The 18,850-nt window shown below is 35.5% G+C and overlaps 2 protein-coding genes across 2 annotated transcripts; one reads left to right on the top strand and one right to left on the bottom strand.

Moving 5' to 3' along the window:
- The first annotated feature begins 1,864 nt into the window (after positions 1–1,864).
- LOC145607917 (protein TRIGALACTOSYLDIACYLGLYCEROL 4, chloroplastic-like) lies at positions 1,865–7,464 on the top strand. Its single transcript, XM_081663513.1, has 5 exons — positions 1,865–2,284; positions 4,147–4,393; positions 5,996–6,350; positions 6,531–6,868; positions 7,177–7,464. The coding sequence occupies exons 1-5, from the start codon at positions 2,022–2,024 to the stop codon at positions 7,372–7,374; spliced, it is 1,401 nt and encodes a 466-aa protein (XP_081519639.1). The 5' UTR covers positions 1,865–2,021; the 3' UTR covers positions 7,375–7,464.
- An 839-nt stretch (positions 7,465–8,303) lies between these two features.
- On the bottom strand, positions 8,304–16,949 carry LOC145608913 (uncharacterized). The gene is made up of 6 exons (XM_081664498.1): positions 16,812–16,949; positions 16,642–16,732; positions 9,855–9,994; positions 9,407–9,769; positions 9,213–9,275; positions 8,304–8,791 (listed from the first exon to the last, which is right to left on the bottom strand). The coding sequence occupies exons 1-6, from the start codon at positions 16,872–16,874 to the stop codon at positions 8,555–8,557; spliced, it is 957 nt and encodes a 318-aa protein (XP_081520624.1). The 5' UTR covers positions 16,875–16,949; the 3' UTR covers positions 8,304–8,554.
- Between the last annotated feature and the right edge of the window lie 1,901 nt (positions 16,950–18,850).

Below are 18,850 nucleotides of genomic sequence, written 5' to 3'. Positions count from 1 at the left end.
ATTAAAATATCATGTATAGAAAAGAAAAAAAAAATACATATATTTAAGAAGTCTTATATAAATCTTAGGAATGAAAATCTAAATTTAGTTGAATCTTAAAGAGTCATAACATAATTAAAAAATATAAAAAATTATTAAATTCTGATGTGGCATGAAAAAAAAAATTCTTAAGATAAGACTGGGCTAATCTTGCTCACCAAATAAGAAAAGGTATTTAATGCTTATTTTTAGGGCTACATATATCATTATCTTTATTTTTATTACTGTCTTCGTTGTATATAAGTGCTAATGCATAACTTTTCTATCAATTTTGTAATTATATACTCCCTTTGTTTTTATATACTTGCCCACTTTCCTTTTGTGGCCATTTTTAAATACTTATTTCGTTTTCTTATTTGGAAAGCTTTTATAATATTCAATTAATTTCTCTAAACTAGTGGACCCAATCCTATACTTTTAAATTCTCTCTTCTCCAATTTACCTTCCACTAACCCCACTATCTCTATATTTGATTACTTTCTCCAATTTCTCCTAAAAGGAATTTTAGGAGAAATTGAGCAAGTATTTAAAAACGGAGGATGTATTAGTAAGAAGTACATATAATGAAAAATATATTACTTCGTAGTATTTTACATGATAACATATGTTTTTATATTTGGTAAATAATATAGTTAAAGTTAGTATACAAACTAGGTTAGATCCCGTGCCATGCACGGTAATTTCAATATTTATCATTAATTTTATACAATTATTTTACTATAAAAAATTATATCAAATTGCAAAATAGGATGAAAGTTCTGTAATTACAATTTTTTTGAATCTTTAAAGAAAATAGAGGAAGAAATGCATGCACGACTAATAAAAATAACCATGGATTACATTACAAAGTTATAGATAATATTACATTATTGTATTATATGATTTTGTTCCCGTCATAAAATAAATAAATATATAAATCTTTGTTGAATGTGTAAAAATGAATGTACTTGCCAAATAGAAAAGAAGTATTATTGTAAAGTAAGTATTAAATTAAATACTTTTCTAAGAAGCTTTGAAAAAAAAAACAAAAAAAAAAAAAACAAAAAAAGAAAGAGGACCTTTTGGAGGGAAAATTTTTAACCAGATTATGACAAGTGTCATTTCTGGTTTTGCCTTTAGTATAGGTATAATTGATAGTGCAAAAGTCAAACTGTTGCAATTCTTATGAAATCGAGGTAATACAATGAACCAATTACTCAACTTAGTTTGAATTAAATCACAAATAGTAGGCATTGAACAAAATTTTAAGAAAATTATAGAATGAACTCAATGAAGAACGAATTACCTCATCTAATTCAGTAGTTCGAATGAATCACAAACAATTTGAATTGTTAGGATTAATTAAGTTATGATCAATACTCCCTCTATCATCTTTGTTTGCACTATGGATCCACTTTTTGTGAGAGTTTTTGGGTCAATTGGTGCAAGCACTAAGAGACGGATGGAGTATCATTCCGCGACTCACTCTCCTAAAAGTGTATTATCCCATGTCAAAATAAATAAATTTATTAATGTTTCATGTCCATTATATTTGGTTAGTTACACATGTTGTCAACCGTCATAGGGTTCTTTCGTTAAAATTATATGGGTTATTTGACCAGTGTTACAAGGGTAATTACTCAATCAGTGCTATAGAGATTACTCAGTCAATGTTATAAGAGTTACTTTGCGTTTTTTACAAGCGGCCACATGATAGCTGCATACAAAACGTGCTATTATATACTCGTAGTGAGTAAAGACATTTTAAGCCGAGTCAATTTTGTCAACTCTATCCCTTAAAACAAAATATTGACGGATGGCTACAAATGTACAATAGAATCGAGCAAGCACAGCTGCACAAGTAACTAGCATCACTCCCCTTCCCCTGTTCCTTTGAATTTCACTCTTCTCCTTCTTCCCCACTTCAAAAATGCCTTCATCTCTTTAAACTCTTCTTCTTCTCTCTTTCTCTCTCCTGCTATTATCAAAATTCACAGGAAAAAATGAACAGATTAAGATGGGTAATGGAAGGAGGAGAATTCTGGGAATTGGATGTATCAACACCCATTACAATGGATGGTGTGGCCCGACCCTTACCCAATGATGGCCCACTTCCATTGGGCCTTTCAAGGGGTACCCGGCTTTCCAGGCCCAAACAGATCGATTTCTTTCAGAGATTCATGGCTGCTCTCGTTGTTCCTTCTTTTTCCGCCGGCAATGGTTTCTCTATTCAACGTGCTCTCACTATTCCCTCTGGCAATGACTGGTAATTTTGATTTCTACCCATTTTTTATAATTTTGTTATTGTTCTTAATTTATGGGAAATTTTGGGTATTTTGAATAATTATGTTGAGAACAAGAATTATGGAGTTTTTGTTAATTGGGTTTTAATTGGGGATTATTTTTATTTTGTATATGAATTTTGTGATTTTTACTATTGATTTTGTATTTAAATGGCTATGTTGTTGGATGAATTTAACTTCTATATGAAATTGTAATGAGCAATTGAGCATGAAGTTGCATTTCTTAATTATTGTATTTTTATGTGATTCCTATTCTTTTGCCCCTTTTAGCTGTGGGTAATGTTGGTTAGCAAGGAAGGTTTATAGGGTAATGTAGATGGTTTTAATCGAGTTCGAAACAAGCCCCAACAATCCCAAGAAAATTGTTGAACTAATATTTTTTATGAGCAATGTACATTGTGTGGAGGAGTATTAGATATTAGAAAGGAAAGGAGAGAAAATGGTGGCAAAGCTATTGATGTCAGTGGAGAATAGTTGTTCGTAGATCTTCCTGTGATGGTCTGATCCAGTGTTTACTTACGAAGGGAGAATAGTTGGAAGAGTAGGGCTGAGCATCTGTGGAATACATTTCAACTATTACATTTCTAGTTTTCCTAGTATAGAACAATGGAATATCTAGGGAATTTGATTTAACATTTAAGTACAATGCTTATGTACACTTTATATAGCTCTGAATTTGGTCAATTGTTTCGGTGTAACCTGATGTCTTCCTATCACTGCTTTGCCATCTACAGAGCATTTAATGATTTTTTTTTGGTATGAGGTGGAAGTGGTTGTCCTAATTTGGTTCCTTTATCCTTCCAAAGTTCCAAATACCAAAAATAATATACGTTTGCATGACCTTTGATGAGTTAAAGTAACATCAAATGCAGTTGTATTAGTTGTGCACTTGTGCTTCAGTTGGGAATGAAAATTATCACATTAACTAGCCAAGGATAGTAATGCCTGCTGTAAGTGTGCATTTGTTAAAGGCTAGTACTACACCTACTGGCCATACAATGCTCATATATTTATCTCATTTCATTTTTGTAGTCTGTGTCTCATAATATCTTAGCATATTCCGAGTAATATGTATGCCTTCAGTTCAAGATGTAACCATAAGAAAAAGTCTTGCTTTCTTTTATGTTCTGTACTAGCTTTCTCAGAGTAGTGCCATCATGGTTGAGCTGTAGGTCAACTTATTTTCTTTCTTCTAATGACTCTTCCTTAATCATGTGTTCCAAAAGCCTGATGCCATGTTTTGCAGTTTGGGTTCTTTCTGTATCCTGAGAGTAGTTTGTCCTTCATTCTAGGGTCCTGTTGCAACTTTCCAGCAACCAGCCAAAACAATTCAGCTTGTGGAAGTATAAGATATATTGAGACAACAGTAGTGCATATACAGTACTAAAATGCTAGTTGTAAGTGGTCCTTGAAATGTTTATACATGCATTATGTTTCATCAACTTTTGAAGTAAAAGGCTTTTTTCAGGCCCGATTCCTAGGAATTGAATAATATTCTAAGCTAGTTTGCCGCTGTGGCATTTCAAATCCTAGTTCTGTGAAGCTCTTTGATCTATTAATTCAGAGCATATTTTAAACTTCAATTTGGTTTGAGGTCTTGACTCTTGAGACTTCCCCAGTTGTGTGAAAAAAAAAAAACCAATATATGGACGGATTTAGTTAGAGTCTGTTATAAGATTAAGTGCATAGCTTTCAGAATCCGAAGGAATTACACATGCTTAAAACAACCTGTATTTTATGGCATAGAAGCTGCTTAGTAATTGGCTTGTTTGCAGAGTAAGCTCAACTCTGCAATCTAATTGATACATATGTCAAAGATACGCAGGTTTACCACTTTGTTGAGTCAGTTCAACTTGCAACAGTTTGTGTCTTCCGTCAGAAAGGCAAAGTTAGAGGAGCGCTCAGAATCATCCTGGCTGCAAACCATCGGAAGGCTCTTATCTGAGAAATCGTTTTATGCATATGGTTTTTGTTCAGAGTTCCTTGTAACACCTGAAGATAAACTGCACTTTTCTTATGAAGCAAGAGGTGACAAGAAAACTGCTCGGAAAAAGGCAGTGTTTAATCATAAGGCAAGTATGTTGCCTTCTAATAATGTTTCAAGCTTTTTTCCAATTCCTTATTGTCTTATTTATTTGGCATATGGAATATGGTCTATCATCTCTGAAATCTTTTGATTTCCCTTCATGTTATACTTTGGGGGACTCCTTACAAGAACAGTGAGAAATAACTTTTCAGGAGAGGGAGAGGGAGAGGAGATCTATGTCCTGCTTATTTTATGCTCTTTATCCGTATCAATGCAATTAGAATCTTAGTAAAAAAGGCTTAACCTTCAAATTAGGTTTCATGCAAAATCTAAAAAGTTTTGTTGTGAAGAAAATGGAAATCTGGCAAATCTGCAAATTTTTTGAAATCAAGTAAAGGCAATAAAAAATCTTGATATCGGATCTCTTTCTCTCCGCAATAATTGCAAACTTCTACCCCAAATCACGATTAAGTCTTCAGCCTTTTACCCCTCTTTGTATTCAATACTTATTTGATTGTCTTCAGGAATTTAAATCTCTAAGAAAGCTGGCACTCTCCAGAGTCCATATATTCCAAGTTTTTTCTGTTTTCCCCCCATCTCCAGTGGCTGTCGATTCTTTTTGCAAATTTCTGTATGTAGACATTAGACAATGAGGCTGATTTTTTCAGTATCTGCGGCCTGCCCTTTCTATGTCCTTTCTTGCTTCATTTTCTTTATGGTTTTATGTGAAAGAAAAAGAGGCATGGAAGTGAATAGAGCCAACAGAGAAAAAGGAAGGATGGTGGACCTGATCAGAAGTAGGGTTCAATTTATTTTTGGGCGTTGAAAATATTAAGTTCAATCTTTGAGCTTCAATATTTTTAACCTATTCTGTTGGTTGCTATTCAATCCCGGGGGGTGGGTGGAGGGGAGATCTTAAATGTAAAGATAATACATTGTAAATCACTAAGATATTACCTTTAACTCATATAGTGGTAGATTGGTAGATTGCCACAGTGGGAAATTAGTCTTGCATTGGCAAGAATGTATGTAATGATAATTCATGTATTTCACATTATTATAAAAGCAAAATTAACTTGAGAACCTTTATGTAAATTGTTAAACCATCATAGGTTTTTAAGAAGTAAATATGTGAAAATCAGTTTTAGACATGCCTATTAAGGAAGGTTAGAAACATTAAGGGAGGAAGACAGTATTTGAGATCATTTTGGAATCTTTCAGAATATATCCAAAATTTGGTCAAAGAAAATTTTGGTCAGTAAACATTCTAGTAACCTAGATCTGTGATGTCAAGTTACCAATGTGTTCTATTTGTGAGTTTTGGTTGTTAAATATGGAATATGGAAGCATGGGTTACTTATAGAAATTTTCGTACTTTATGGCATCATATTATATTTAGTAGAAATATCCCATGTTAAAATGGAGTTTTACATGATAGCTCACTCTTTAACAGATACTTAGATGTAATGTCTCAGGTTACCTGGTCTTTCTACATTTAATAGTATTTAATCAGCACCTGGATAACAATGTGTCCCATTTCTCTAGGCATCAAAATAGATTATTTATCCTATTATTATTATTCTTGGCTTGAATCATACTTATATGTTTCCTACTGAATACTGATATGCTATGTATATTAATTTTACAGTTTCCTCATCTTGATTTGACAATGGAGGGAGTTTGGCCTGGACTTTATATTGACAAGTATGGAGAATACTGGGAAGTACCAGTTACACTGGCCGCTGATCTGGCTTCTGTCACTTCTGACTCTGGTGCTAGCTACCACTTGTGTTTGCAGCATATATCAGGTTTAGCGAAGCCAGTTGAAGGGAACGAGTCCACTGAAGTTCCTGCCAATTTACTTCCTGGTCTCTATCTTAAAAGTGCCTTTTCCTTCAAGAAGAATATAGACTTCTGGAGAAGTGAGGCAAAGAAGCTAAAATATGTTCAGCCCTATGATTTTTTTCTATCAGGTCCCCATATCTCTGGCACAGGTCTTATTGGTAAGTCATAGCCTTTAACTTTATGCTTCCTTTCATATCGTCTGAAGCGACTAATCTGGTCATCAGATGTGACAGATTATAAATATATATTGGGACCTTGATCTGTGAAAACTTGCATGGCAGTTCATCTTACTTTTTGGATTTATTGTGTTTTATGTGTCCATCTGCTCTTTCCTTCAGGTGTTGTCACAACTGCATTGGTTGGAGATAACTCACAAAGATCACCATTGGATGATCAGCCAAAGGATTATAAGCGCTTCGATCTTTATGCATCTACGGGGAGATCTGCAGTCCTTGCAGACTTGTTTGCATCTTTAGCATTCTCAGCCCAGTATGGAAACTTCCAAAAGAAGGCTTTTGATCTTACGCAGATCCATGGCCGGTTAAATTTTCCTTCAGGTTCCAAGTTCTTTTCAGCTGCGACATGTTTGGCCCAAAACCTTTACAAGTCTGAACGGCCATCCCTTGAAGCAGTACAGGCGGCTTGTCCGAATGCCACATTATCTCTTCAGCAACAGGTGTGCAATTTGTTACAGAGATGTTTGTGCTAATTCTGTTACAATGCTAGTCACAGACCTCTCCAATGTATTTTGCTAACATATTTAAGTTACTCTTTCCGTGTCTAAAGCTGAAATAACTTAAGCTAGTGTGTATCAAAGATTTCAAGCACTTTATAGTCCTAGTCAGCTAGGCTACTGTTATTGTCGCAGCTTTTCTTTGTTAAGTACCAAATCCAATATAACTTTGATCCTACCACTGTGGAATATGCACTTTCTCAATTCTCACTTACTGTACTGATTGAATTTCTGTGTTTCCTGCTTTGCAGATTGTAGGACCCTTCAGCTTAAGAGTTGATTCAGAACTTGCTGTAAATTTAAAGAACGAGGGATGGAAGGTAAATTTGGACAATCCTGTAATTGCAATCGAATATGCTTTATATTTACTTGGCTCTGCAAAGGCCGTTGCTTGGTATGCACCAAAGCAAAAGGAATTTATGGTGGAGCTTCGGTTGTTCGAGATATAAATCTTCCTCGTCTGTTAGACATCTTGAACTCCCGATTGTATTGACTTTACAGTTTTGGAATGAAAAGCAAGTGGAGCTTTCTTTTGGCAATTTTTTTTGGGTGAGTGGTCAGGAATTCATAGTTTCAAAATTTTTTTGAACAGTGATTGGTATTCAAGAATTGGTCTGGATCAGGAAAAAGAACCGGTCCCGACCAGTTACTGTAGAGAACTGATCCGATCTCCAAGTAGAAATAATTAATTTTCTGGTCTCTGGTCCGAACTAAAATCCATCAAAAATCGGTCTTGGACCAGATTGATTTTTAGTATAAAATTTTGTAAAACCTCTCAGATTAGTTTACTACGGAATACATCATTATGTTTTAAAAATAATGATAAGTTTTTATTTATAATATCAAAAATAAATTAATGAATACTTAAGAAAGCTTAAAATAAGTCCGGTATAGGTTTTGGACAAATTATATCGATCTGATCTAGATTTGGTCAGAGCATAACCGCTTTCGTTTCCAGGTCTTATTTTCTAATTTCGGGTCTGATTCTGAATTCAGGAACATCCGTACTTGTGATTATATTTTAAGTGACACTTGTAAATTTTATTGTCTAGTTTGAACTCTGCGAATTTTTGTTTATTGTCTAGTTTGAAGATGGTTTGATCTCCAGAGAAGCTTTAGAGATAATCTAAATAATGAAGATACTTCGATTCAAGATGGCAAACAATTATTACGCGTTACAGCAAAGTTGAAAGATTCAAATATTATTTGGATGGTTAAATGTGTTTGGGATGTGCAAATGAAATGCTTCTAGAGTTTTTCATCAACCGTAAGGATGGATTTAAATGACCTCAGAAAAATGGCACAACCCTTTTCATCCTCCCCCGACCCCCATCCTCGCTCCCACACAACCCCCTTTCAAGCACCCAAGGACTTTTGCTGGAGAATGAAAATTTGTAGAAAATGCAAAATGTTTGATGGGTTGAGTGGAGACAACAGGAGGTCGGATAGGAAGAAAAAGATGGGCATAAATCAATATCTACTCCGTATATCTCACATGCATCAAGACTAGACTGAAATTAACAGCCTTGCTTTTACTCTAGAAGCTCATTGCTCAAATCTGCCATGTATCTATGGAATGAACAAGTAACAGGTTATTCTTGAACCTATTCAATTGATGCAGCAAATGTGCTAATAATAAGGAAGTTTACATTTGCTTACAGTACTACGCCTACCCAAACTAACTGGAGGACAGTTTGATGGAAGCTGCAGATGCTCTTCATTATAATTAACTGATATTAGACTAAGCCCGTGAGGTGGTGCAGATAAGGCATATTTAGCCAATTCTTTACGATCTCTTGTTTCCAAGATATCAAGGACTATATCAGGTGGAATCGCCTCCCTTCCAATCTGAAGCAACAACGCAACCTTCAATAAAGAATGCAAGTAGGTCAATAAATTACTACAGCTCCTTTAGAAAATACAAATGTCTAATAAACGGAGGGATTATAATCCTATTGCCGAGATGAACAAGAATCCAATCTTCAGGGGGTTCTCTGCCAAATGTTACTCCCTATTTAGGCAGGAAATCCCTCAACACTAGTATGTACGTCAGGCAGCATGTATATAATGCCCTTGAGATTGGAAAATCTTTGCTTATTTCTAAGATGGATTCATCAACCCTCTCATAAACAAGGGTGGGTCTACATCATTTTGTGCAGCTATCATCCTTGGGCAATCATTCAAAAGGACATATTGACAATTTTAAAGTCCTCAAACAACCCTACAATCCTACATGCTCATCAATGAATAGAATAGTTAACAAATGACAGTTAAGAGCTTATCATACCATGTTTCGAACTTGTCTATACAAGAAACCTGAGCCTTCAACTTCTAGCTCCACAAGAGGTCCCTGTAAACCAACAAAATGTCTTATGGAGTAAACTTCAAAAACCTTCAATATACATACCAAGACATTTGATAAAGACTTAAAAAATCAAATACATTATACATCAGTCAACTAAGGTCAGTTTTGACAATTACCCTTTCAGTGACATCAAATCGGGATATAGTCTTGACAGGATCCCGTACCCGGTCATTACGAATTGCATTAGCAAAGGCTGTGAAGTCATGCTTTCCAATATAATGCTTTGCAGCCTCTGCCATGACAGCAACATTGAGCTTATATAAGCTATGATATGCATAAGTACGAGCAAATGGATCCATGACAGCACCATTATAAATGCTGTAACGATAAATCTTTCCCTTTGCAGAAAAACGAGCATGGAACAATGTCGACGCAGGGCTTAGCTCCCTCACACGTATGTCAGATGGGAGAAGACCATTTAATGCTGCATGAACTTCATCCAACGAATCATAGTTGAAAGGTGTGACAAAATGTGCAACCTGAAACTTTCTATCAAATGTAAGCTTCCATTCAACTTAGGCTGTCTTTTCAATCTCCTTAGGAATGAAAAAGTGAAAATCAGACCTGGCCCCAAGCATGCACTCCTGTATCAGTCCTGCCTGCACCTACTACATTTAGATCCTTCCGGTCTAAATTTGTGATTCTGATCAAAGCCTTTTCTATGGCACACTGTACTGTCGGTGGTGATGCTTGATATTGCCACCCTGATACAACACAACGCATATTATTTGTCAATTTCAAATTAAGTACAAAGTTTTTTCAAGGTAAAAGATATTACAAAAAACTTTATACGCCATTTCTAAAGAAACAGCATTTATTTTGACATAGCCATTACAAAAATCCTAAACATCATCAACAAACTTAAGTTTTCTAAATTATCAGCTCAAGAGAGATATAAGTAGGGTAAACCTTTATTTATCCTACTGAGTTGCATCATCTAGGAATGCTCCAAAACACAATCTGGATCAAGTTGGACGGTTGCAGGTTGCAGCGAAACACAAAGAATAGAATAATTTCACATTGCAATTATTAAACCCAAGAAACAAAAGTATTACATTTGTGAGTGAAATCAAAAGTCACTACAGTTTGTCATCTTCATACTTCAGTACAAATGCAATTAAACAGGAACAAACGCTTCCCACCACGATCAATCTGTACAGCTATTGTACGACTAAGTTCAGTGATTCAACTAGTTGAACTTTTCAGGGAAGAAATGCCACGATGCAAATCAATGTTAAGATGCATTAAGGTAAGGATATTCCCCCTTAATGAATCAAAATAACTATTTATATTTGGTTCATTCTACACTTCTACTCAAATTCCAATGAATATGTCAGATGAATTTCAAAAGAGTCGAAAAATAGGAACCAAAACAGACTAGTCTTTCTATTAACATATTGATCCACTTACAACAAAACATCACATCCCTTCCAATGGTGCTTAAGAGAGTAAAATGAAAACCCTCTGATGGCTCTGAATTATTTTCTAATTCAAACCATCCTGTTCCCACAATTATGCAATTATCTATCATTTCTTTTGTATAAAAGATTTTTCTAATTTTCCAACAAACTAGGAAACTCAATTAGAAAATACAAGTTTCAGTACTCCCTCCGTCACCAAATTAGAAGCCTCTTTCTCTTTATTACGTGAGTAATAAAAGAGGCTTTGTATTAAGAGTGTGAAATATCACTCCTGCCACGTCAGCTAGAAGTCCAGCTCAGCAAGAGTTAGTTACTTGCATTAATTCTGTTATTAGCTTTTGTATTAAGCAGAGCATTTATAAGCTTCTGTAACAACTTTTTCCCTCATTCATTCAATGACAGAACTTCTCTCTTTCTCTCTCTACTATCTTTCTCTCTCTAAATTCTCTCTATGATAATTGTAGCTTCAACCTCCATTAATGGCGATTCCTTCATTTCTCTTTCTCTGTTAGCTGTATGAATCGATTATAGTCTCTTTTGTTCACTTTGTAACATGGTATCAGAGCAGCGTATGATTTTGGGGATCTTCGAAGAAATTTTCGAGCTATTTTAATGGCGTATGTTTGGTAACATCTGATTTCTTTCTCAACTTTTTACGAGCAGTTTTCTGGAGATTTTTCTGGTTGTTGTTGTTGCATTAATTGTTGATTGTGCGATTATTGAGCTGCATCGATTGTTGATTGTTCTGTGGATAAATTTGGGTGAATTGTTTGAGTTTCTTGTGCGAAATATCTTGCGAATTGTTTACCGTGATTGTTGAATATGGCTGCTAGTACAGAAAGAGTTCTAGATCTTAATCAAGATCCTGCTTCTCCTTATTATTTGCATCCTTCTGATTTTACTGGGATGAAACTTGTCTCTAATGTTTTCGATGGAAATGGTTATGGTAATTGGAAAAGATCTATGGTAATAGGGTTAACTGCAAAGAACAAAATGGGGTTTGTAGATGGGTCTTTGCCTAAACCAACTGATGCTGTTGATTTAAAGGCTTGGAATAGATGTAATAGTATGATAATTGGGTGGATTATTGCTGTTCTTGATCCTAAGATTGCTGGTAGTATTTTGTTTGTTGAAACTGCAAGAGAAATTTGGTTGGATCTTGAAGAGAGGTTTGGGCATGCTTCATCTGCACAATTGTATGCTTTACAGCAGGAAATTTCAAGTGCAGAACAGGACACTTTGTCAATTTCTGAATATTACAATCATCTCAAGAAGTTATGGGATGAATTAGATAATCTTTGTCCTTTGCCTACATGTTCTTGTAGCAACTGTACATGTTCTTTGACTCAAAAGTACATCAAGTTACAGCAGGATCAAAGGTTGATGGTGTTCTTGATGAAACTCACAAACAATTATGCTAATGTGAGATCTAATATTCTGATGATGCCTATTTTGCCCACTTTGGCTCAAGCATACAGGATGGTTCTTCAAGAAGAAAAACATAAGGCCTTAAGTGCTATTCCTGATAAGGTTTCTGAGCCTGAGCCTATTGCTTTTGCTGCTGACAGAAGGAGGTTTGATGATAGAGGTGGACAAAATTTCAGAAACTCTGGTTATGGAAGAGGTTTCAATCAGATTGGTTCTAATAGGTTTTCTGGAGGCAGGAGAACAATCAACTATTACTGTGATCACTGCAAAATGCCAGGTCATAGTATGGAGAGGTGTTTTAAGTTGAAAGGATATCCACCTGGGTATAATGGCAATGGTAATCAAGGGATTTCCAAGAATGTGAATCAGGTCCAGCATAGAAGGTTTGCTAACTGTGCAGAAGGCAATTTAGGTTTTGATGATGTTGGTTCTGAACATGATAATGTGAAGAGTTTGGCTGCAAGCTTCAGTTTGGAAGAATTAACTCAGATGAGGACTTTCTTTGATCAACAGAAAACTGGTCAATCTTCAGATAATCAGGATGGCAATGCAATGTTTGCAGGTAATTATTGCCTTTTGTCTTCTGCATATAGTAGTGGTTGGATAGTTGATAGTGGAGCTAGTGATCATATGTGTCATAGATTGGAAATGTTTGACTCATATGAGTTAGTCCATGATCAAAATTGCTACATAACTATTCCTGATGGTTCAAGAGTCAAAGTGACACATATAGGAACAGCAGTTTTGTGCAACAACATTACATTGAAGAATGTTTTATATGTTCCAAGCTTTCAGTTCAATCTCATTTCTATCTCATTTCTGTGCACAAATTATGTCAAGATGGAGGCTACACAGTTCAATTTTACAACTGATCAATGTATTGTCCAGGATCAACAGTCTTTGACACAACCACTTGTTCTTGGTAAAGTTGGAAATGGTCTCTACTTTACAAATGGTTCTGATAGAGTTGCAGCTTCTGCTTCACATTCACGTTCTGTCTCTACTCCTGTTGTTTGTCAGTCTTCTTTAGAACAAGTTAAATTGTTGCATCTTAGGACAGGTCATGTTCCTTTCAATAATATGAACATGATTCAGAATAAGGTAGATTGTAAGAAGTTGGGAACTGAGGTGATATGTAGTATTTGTCCTGCAGCAAAACAACATAGGAAGTCTTTTTCTAATAGTTCTATCAGGATCCTTTTGAGTTGATACATGTGGATGTGTGGGGTCCTTACCAGAATAAAACACATAATAACTGTAATCTTTTCCTCACTATTGTTGATGATTACACAAGAAGTGTGTGGATACATTTGATGAAGAACAAAACTGAATCTGTTGATATTCTAGTCAATTTTGTTACTTTTGTTGAGAAGCAATTTGGAGTTTCTGTCAAGGTTATAAGAACTGATAATGCGAAGGAGCTTTGTGAAGGAAAAATTCTGCATTTGTATACTGGAAAAGGAATTTTACATCAGACCAGTTGTAGTGACACTCCTCAGCAAAATGGTGTAGTTGAGAGAAAGCACAAGCACCTTCTTGAAGTTGGAAGAGCTTTATTCTTTCAGTCTAAACTTCCTATCTCTTTTTGGGGAGAGTGTATTCAGTGTGCAGCCTATTTGATCAATAGGATGCCTTCTGCTGTTTTGGTTTTGGGAAATCTGACACCTTATGAGAAACTTTATAACAAAACACCTAATCCTGATCATCTTAGGGTTTTTGGATGTTTATGTTATGTTAGCACATCAAAACAGCAAAGAAATAAGTTTGAACCTAGAGCTGAACCTTGTGTTTTTGTGGGATATTCTCCTACTCAGAAGGGCTATAAGGTTCTTCATTTGTCCACCAGAAAAATTACAGTTTCCAGGGATGTTGAATTCCATGAAAAACACTTCCCTTACCATATTTCTTCCTTTCCTCATTCTAAACCTACTCCTTTCTTCTTACCTTCCCATACACCAATTCCATCTCCTTTTCTTGATTCTGAATTACCTGATATTTTCCAAACACATAACAATCCCACCAACAGTCCTGTTCCCACCAACAGTTCTGTTCCCACCAACAGTCCTGTTCCTCACAATTCTGTTCCTATTCCCTTTTCTACTCCTATTTCTACTACACCTCAATCTTTTCCTTCTCCTTCTAGTGTTGTTGATCTGTCTCATGGTGTTTCTGGCTCTATAAATCCTACACAGTCAGTTAGAGTGAGAAGACCACCTAAATGGATGGAAAATTATTATTATGGATATGTTGTTGGTTTCACTGATCACTGGTGCAATTTGGCTTGCTATTCTTCTTTCTCTTGTGATCACAAGGCTTTTATTACTCAGTCTATGTCTCTTAAAGAACCTGCTTCTTACAAAGAAGCTGCTGGTGATCCAAACTGGGAAGCTGCCATGAAGAAGGAAATAAAGGCACTTTTTGATAATAAAACATGGGAGTTGGTGGATTTGCCTGCTGGTAAGAAACCCATTGGCTCTAAGTGGGTGTTCAAGATCAAACTTAACAAGGATGGCACTATTGAAAGGTTTAAAGCAAGGTTAGTGGCTAAAGGCTTTAACCAGAAGTATGACATTGATTTTGAGGAGACTTTCTCTCCAGTTGTTAAAATGGCAACTGTTAGGGGTTTGATTGCCTTGGCTGTTCATAGAGGTTGGACAATCTTTCAACTTGATGTCAACAATGCCTTCTTGCATGGTGATTTAGTTGAGGAAGTGTATATGAAAATGCCGGATGGTGTCCCTAATCCTGATCATAAAGTTTGCAAATTAAAAAAGTCTCTATATGGACTTAAACAAGCTAGTAGGCAGTGGTTTAAGAAGTTGACTGCAGAATTGATTCTTTTGGGATTTGTACAGTCTAAAAATGACTACTCTTTGTTTGTCAAGACTTCTAGTCAGCATTCTACTCTGGTTGCAGTCTATGTGGATGATATAATCATCACAGGATCAAATTCTCTTGAAATAAGTTCTTTGAAGCAACATTTGCATGCTACTTTCAGCATCAAAGACTTGGGAATCTTGAATTATTTTCTGGGGATGGAGATTGGTTACAAAGAGAATGCTGTGATTCTTTCTGAAGCTAAGTTCACCAAGGAACTTTTATCATACAGTGGTTTATCTTCTTTCAAGTCTACTACCACTCCTTTACCTATTCATTTGAAACTCGGTGCTGATGATGGTGATCTTCTACAGGATCCTTTATTCTATAGATGTTTGGTTGGGAAGCTAAACTTTTTAACACACACTAGGCCAGATTTGGCTTTTTCAGTTCAGTGTCTGAGTCAGTTTATGCAGCTCCCGAGATCCTCTCATTTTCAGGCCTTGACTCATACTCTCAATTATGTAGCTTCTACTGCTGGTCAGGGAATCATTTTCAAGGGTGGCATGGACTTAAAGTTGCAGGCATTTTCTGATTCTGATTGGGGGGCTTGTGTTGATACCGGGAGATCAATCACTAGTTATGTTATGATGCTTGGTTCATCTCCAATTAGTTGGAAATCTAAGAAGCAACCCACTACTTCAAAGTCTTCTTCTGAGGAGTATAGGGCCATGGCTGCTGCATCTTGCATCTTCTGAGGTTGTTTGGTTAGTCAGGTTGCTGGGTGATTTTGGTGTTGCAGATCTGAAGCCTATTACTCTACACTGTGACAATCAATTTATTCAATCTGCTTTGCACATTGCAAAGAATCCTGTTTTTCACGAGAGAACTAAACACATTGATATTGATTGTCATTTCACTAGAGAGAAAGTTCTTGAGGGTCTTATTCAGCTGACTTATCTCCCCACTTCTTCTTAGTTGGCAGATATTATGACTAAGATACTTCCTTCTCCTCATTTTAATCTGCTGAAGTCCAAGCTTGGTATGTCTGATACACCCCAAGCTTGAGGGGGGATGTGAAATATCACTCCTGCCACGTCAGCTAGAAGTCCAGCTCAGCAAGAGTTAGTTACTTGCATTAATTCTGTTATTAGCTTTTGTATTAAGCAGAGCATTTATAAGCTTCTGTAACAACTTTTTCCCTCATTCATTCAATGACAGAACTTCTCTCTTTCTCTCTCTACTATCTTTCTCTCTCTAAATTCTCTCTATGATAATTGTAGCTTCAACCTCCATTAATGGCGATTCCTTCATTTCTCTTTCTCTGTTAGCTGTATGAATCGATTATAGTCTCTTTTGTTCACTTTGTAACAAAGAGACAATTAGTTTTAATCAGGGTTGATCGCGTCTAATCAGGTGTAAACCTAAGGTGAAAATCAGGGTTAATCAGGTCTAATGAAGGAAAACCCTCCATATATAGTTTTTGCAAAACAAATACATCCATATTTCCATGAATTTTCAATCAATTTGCAGACTTTACAAGATAAAAACTGGCATAATTGTCATACCAAAACACAAATAAAACATAAACAAAAATAATCATATAATTTATCTATAAGAAAATACCATAAACCTGAAATTAATTAATGAAAGAGATAAATTAAGAGCAAATGAAATCTACTAACCAGCATAATTGGTGCCATCATAAGCAATGAGAAGGCGCCATTTATAGGTTGGAATTGTCGGGTTTAAAGGCAAGATTTGGCAACCTGAAATCTGGTAATTGGGTCGTAAGAATTTCAAACATTCGAGAGAAGAAGAGAGAGAGAAAGAAAGAGAGAGAAGTTGGTGTTACCGAAGTATTGGAAGAGGAGTTAATATGGAGTGGCAATGGCGGAGTTGTCACTGCGAAGCTCATTCCCTGGTCGGTCTAAAGGTGCGACTTGCGACCCAAGCGGATAAACTTCCCCAGTTCCCCTTTAGTACTTGTATGTTTTTTTGCTTGAGTTCACGGGTAAGGGACGGGTCATGTTCGTGTCAATATTAAATGGGTTACTCGGTAATCTTTTATTCACTTATCCTTGCTACTTGTAAAGTTGTAATTCAAGACATTATGGCCTTGTGTGGCTTGGTTGTTGGTTGCTTGTTGTTTTCTTTGGCTAGTTTTATTTGTTGTTTGTATTGCCTTTTTAGGATAGTTGTTTAACAATTGACTCTTAAATAAATACTCCCTCTATTTTTTTTTTTATTTTATTTATTTATTTTTTATGCATCAGTTTGACCGGCATTTGCCGAGACGCTACTTTGACCATAAATATCTTTAATTGTGTATTAGTAAAAATTTTAACAAAATTATATTATGAAACTAGACATTATGACAAATCTAATGATATATAATATAATATTATTTATTCATTTTTTAGAGGAGAAAAAATTAAGTCAACCACGGTATGTGAATAGTGCAATTGTCAAAGTGATGCATATAAAAAAACGGAGGGAGTATAATATAATAACATTTATTCATATTTTAGAGGTGAAAAAATTAAGTCAACCATGGTATGTGAATAGTGCAATTGTCAAAGTGATGCATATAAAAAAACGGAAGGAGTATGTTTGGTCAAATTGATTGTTGGGATAGTAATGTAAGTCTAGGTATAAAAAGGCCTCTGCCAACGTAAAAAAAAAGCTTAATAGTTTTTGACTTTTGGTGGAAAAGATATTTGGTCAAGTTGATTGTTGGGATAGTAATGTAAGTGTATGTATGAAAAACCAACCGTCAACGTAAAAAAAAAACTCATCGTATTAGCTTTTGACTTTTGGTGGAAAGCTGATTTTAAGTTAGCGAAAAAAAGCTAATAACCAAACGAATATTTTAGCTATTTGATCACATGTAAAAGCTAAAGAAAAAGTCAATTATCAAACAAGTCAATAGTTTAATACATAATAAACTAATTAATATTCATATTAAAAATTATAAGATAAATATTTTTTATTTTTGTAAATAAAAGACTATAATAAGAGATCATGGTGGAGGGGGACTAAGGGCAACTCTAGACTATATATTGGAAGAGTTAATAAAATTTGTCCACCTAAACCAATCCACTAAAAGTTTTGGACATCCACCCGAGATCAGATGATCAACGTTGGATTTGTACAAATGGAGACCAAGAGAAAAAGTTCCCTAAATGTAGCATATGATACGCTTGAGGGCACTCATATGCTCATTGTCGGAGCATGCATATGAAGAGAGATCTAGTAAGGCACTGAAGAGCACCTAAGCTACAAGACTACGATACTTAGGGTCTGTTCTCTTACGTTGAAATTCAGTTCAGTTCAGTTCAGCTCCTAATTTCCTTGAATTCTCTTATAAAAATATTCATTTCAGTTCAGTTCAGTTCCAGTTCAGCTGAGTTCAGTTCAGTTCAGTTCAGCTCCTAATTTCCTTGAATTCTCTTATAAAATATTCATTTCAGTTCAGTTCAGTTCCAGTTCAGCTGAGTTCAGTTCAGTTCAGTTCAGCTGAGTTCAGTCAATGAGAACAGACCCTTAGTCAGATCATCATAAGGAGCATCCTTGGTGGCACTAAGTTTCGACTTGGTGTCAACAGGAGTGGGTGATGAACGACATTTGGCCTGGACATATATTTCGGCACGTTTGATAACATTTGCAACATACTGTTTCTGAGATATAAGAAGACCAGGGGCATGACGAGTGATAGCAACACGCCAACACCCAAAATAAACTCAAAGGACCAAAAAAGTGGCCGATGCAAACATAAGTACTTGACCCCACTTGAATACTAAAAAAAGTTTTTTTTTTCTTTTTTTTTAATTTCCTATAAAATTAAAAATTAAGTTTTTCTTCCAAAAAAAATTACCCATTTGACCCCATTAA

The sequence above is a fragment of the Chenopodium album genome, chromosome 23 (genome assembly GCF_948465745.1).
Source record: "Chenopodium album chromosome 23, dcCheAlbu1.1, whole genome shotgun sequence".
NCBI classification, from domain to species: Eukaryota; Viridiplantae; Streptophyta; class Magnoliopsida; order Caryophyllales; family Amaranthaceae; genus Chenopodium; species Chenopodium album.
This window is presented reverse-complemented; position numbering and strand designations above follow the sequence as displayed.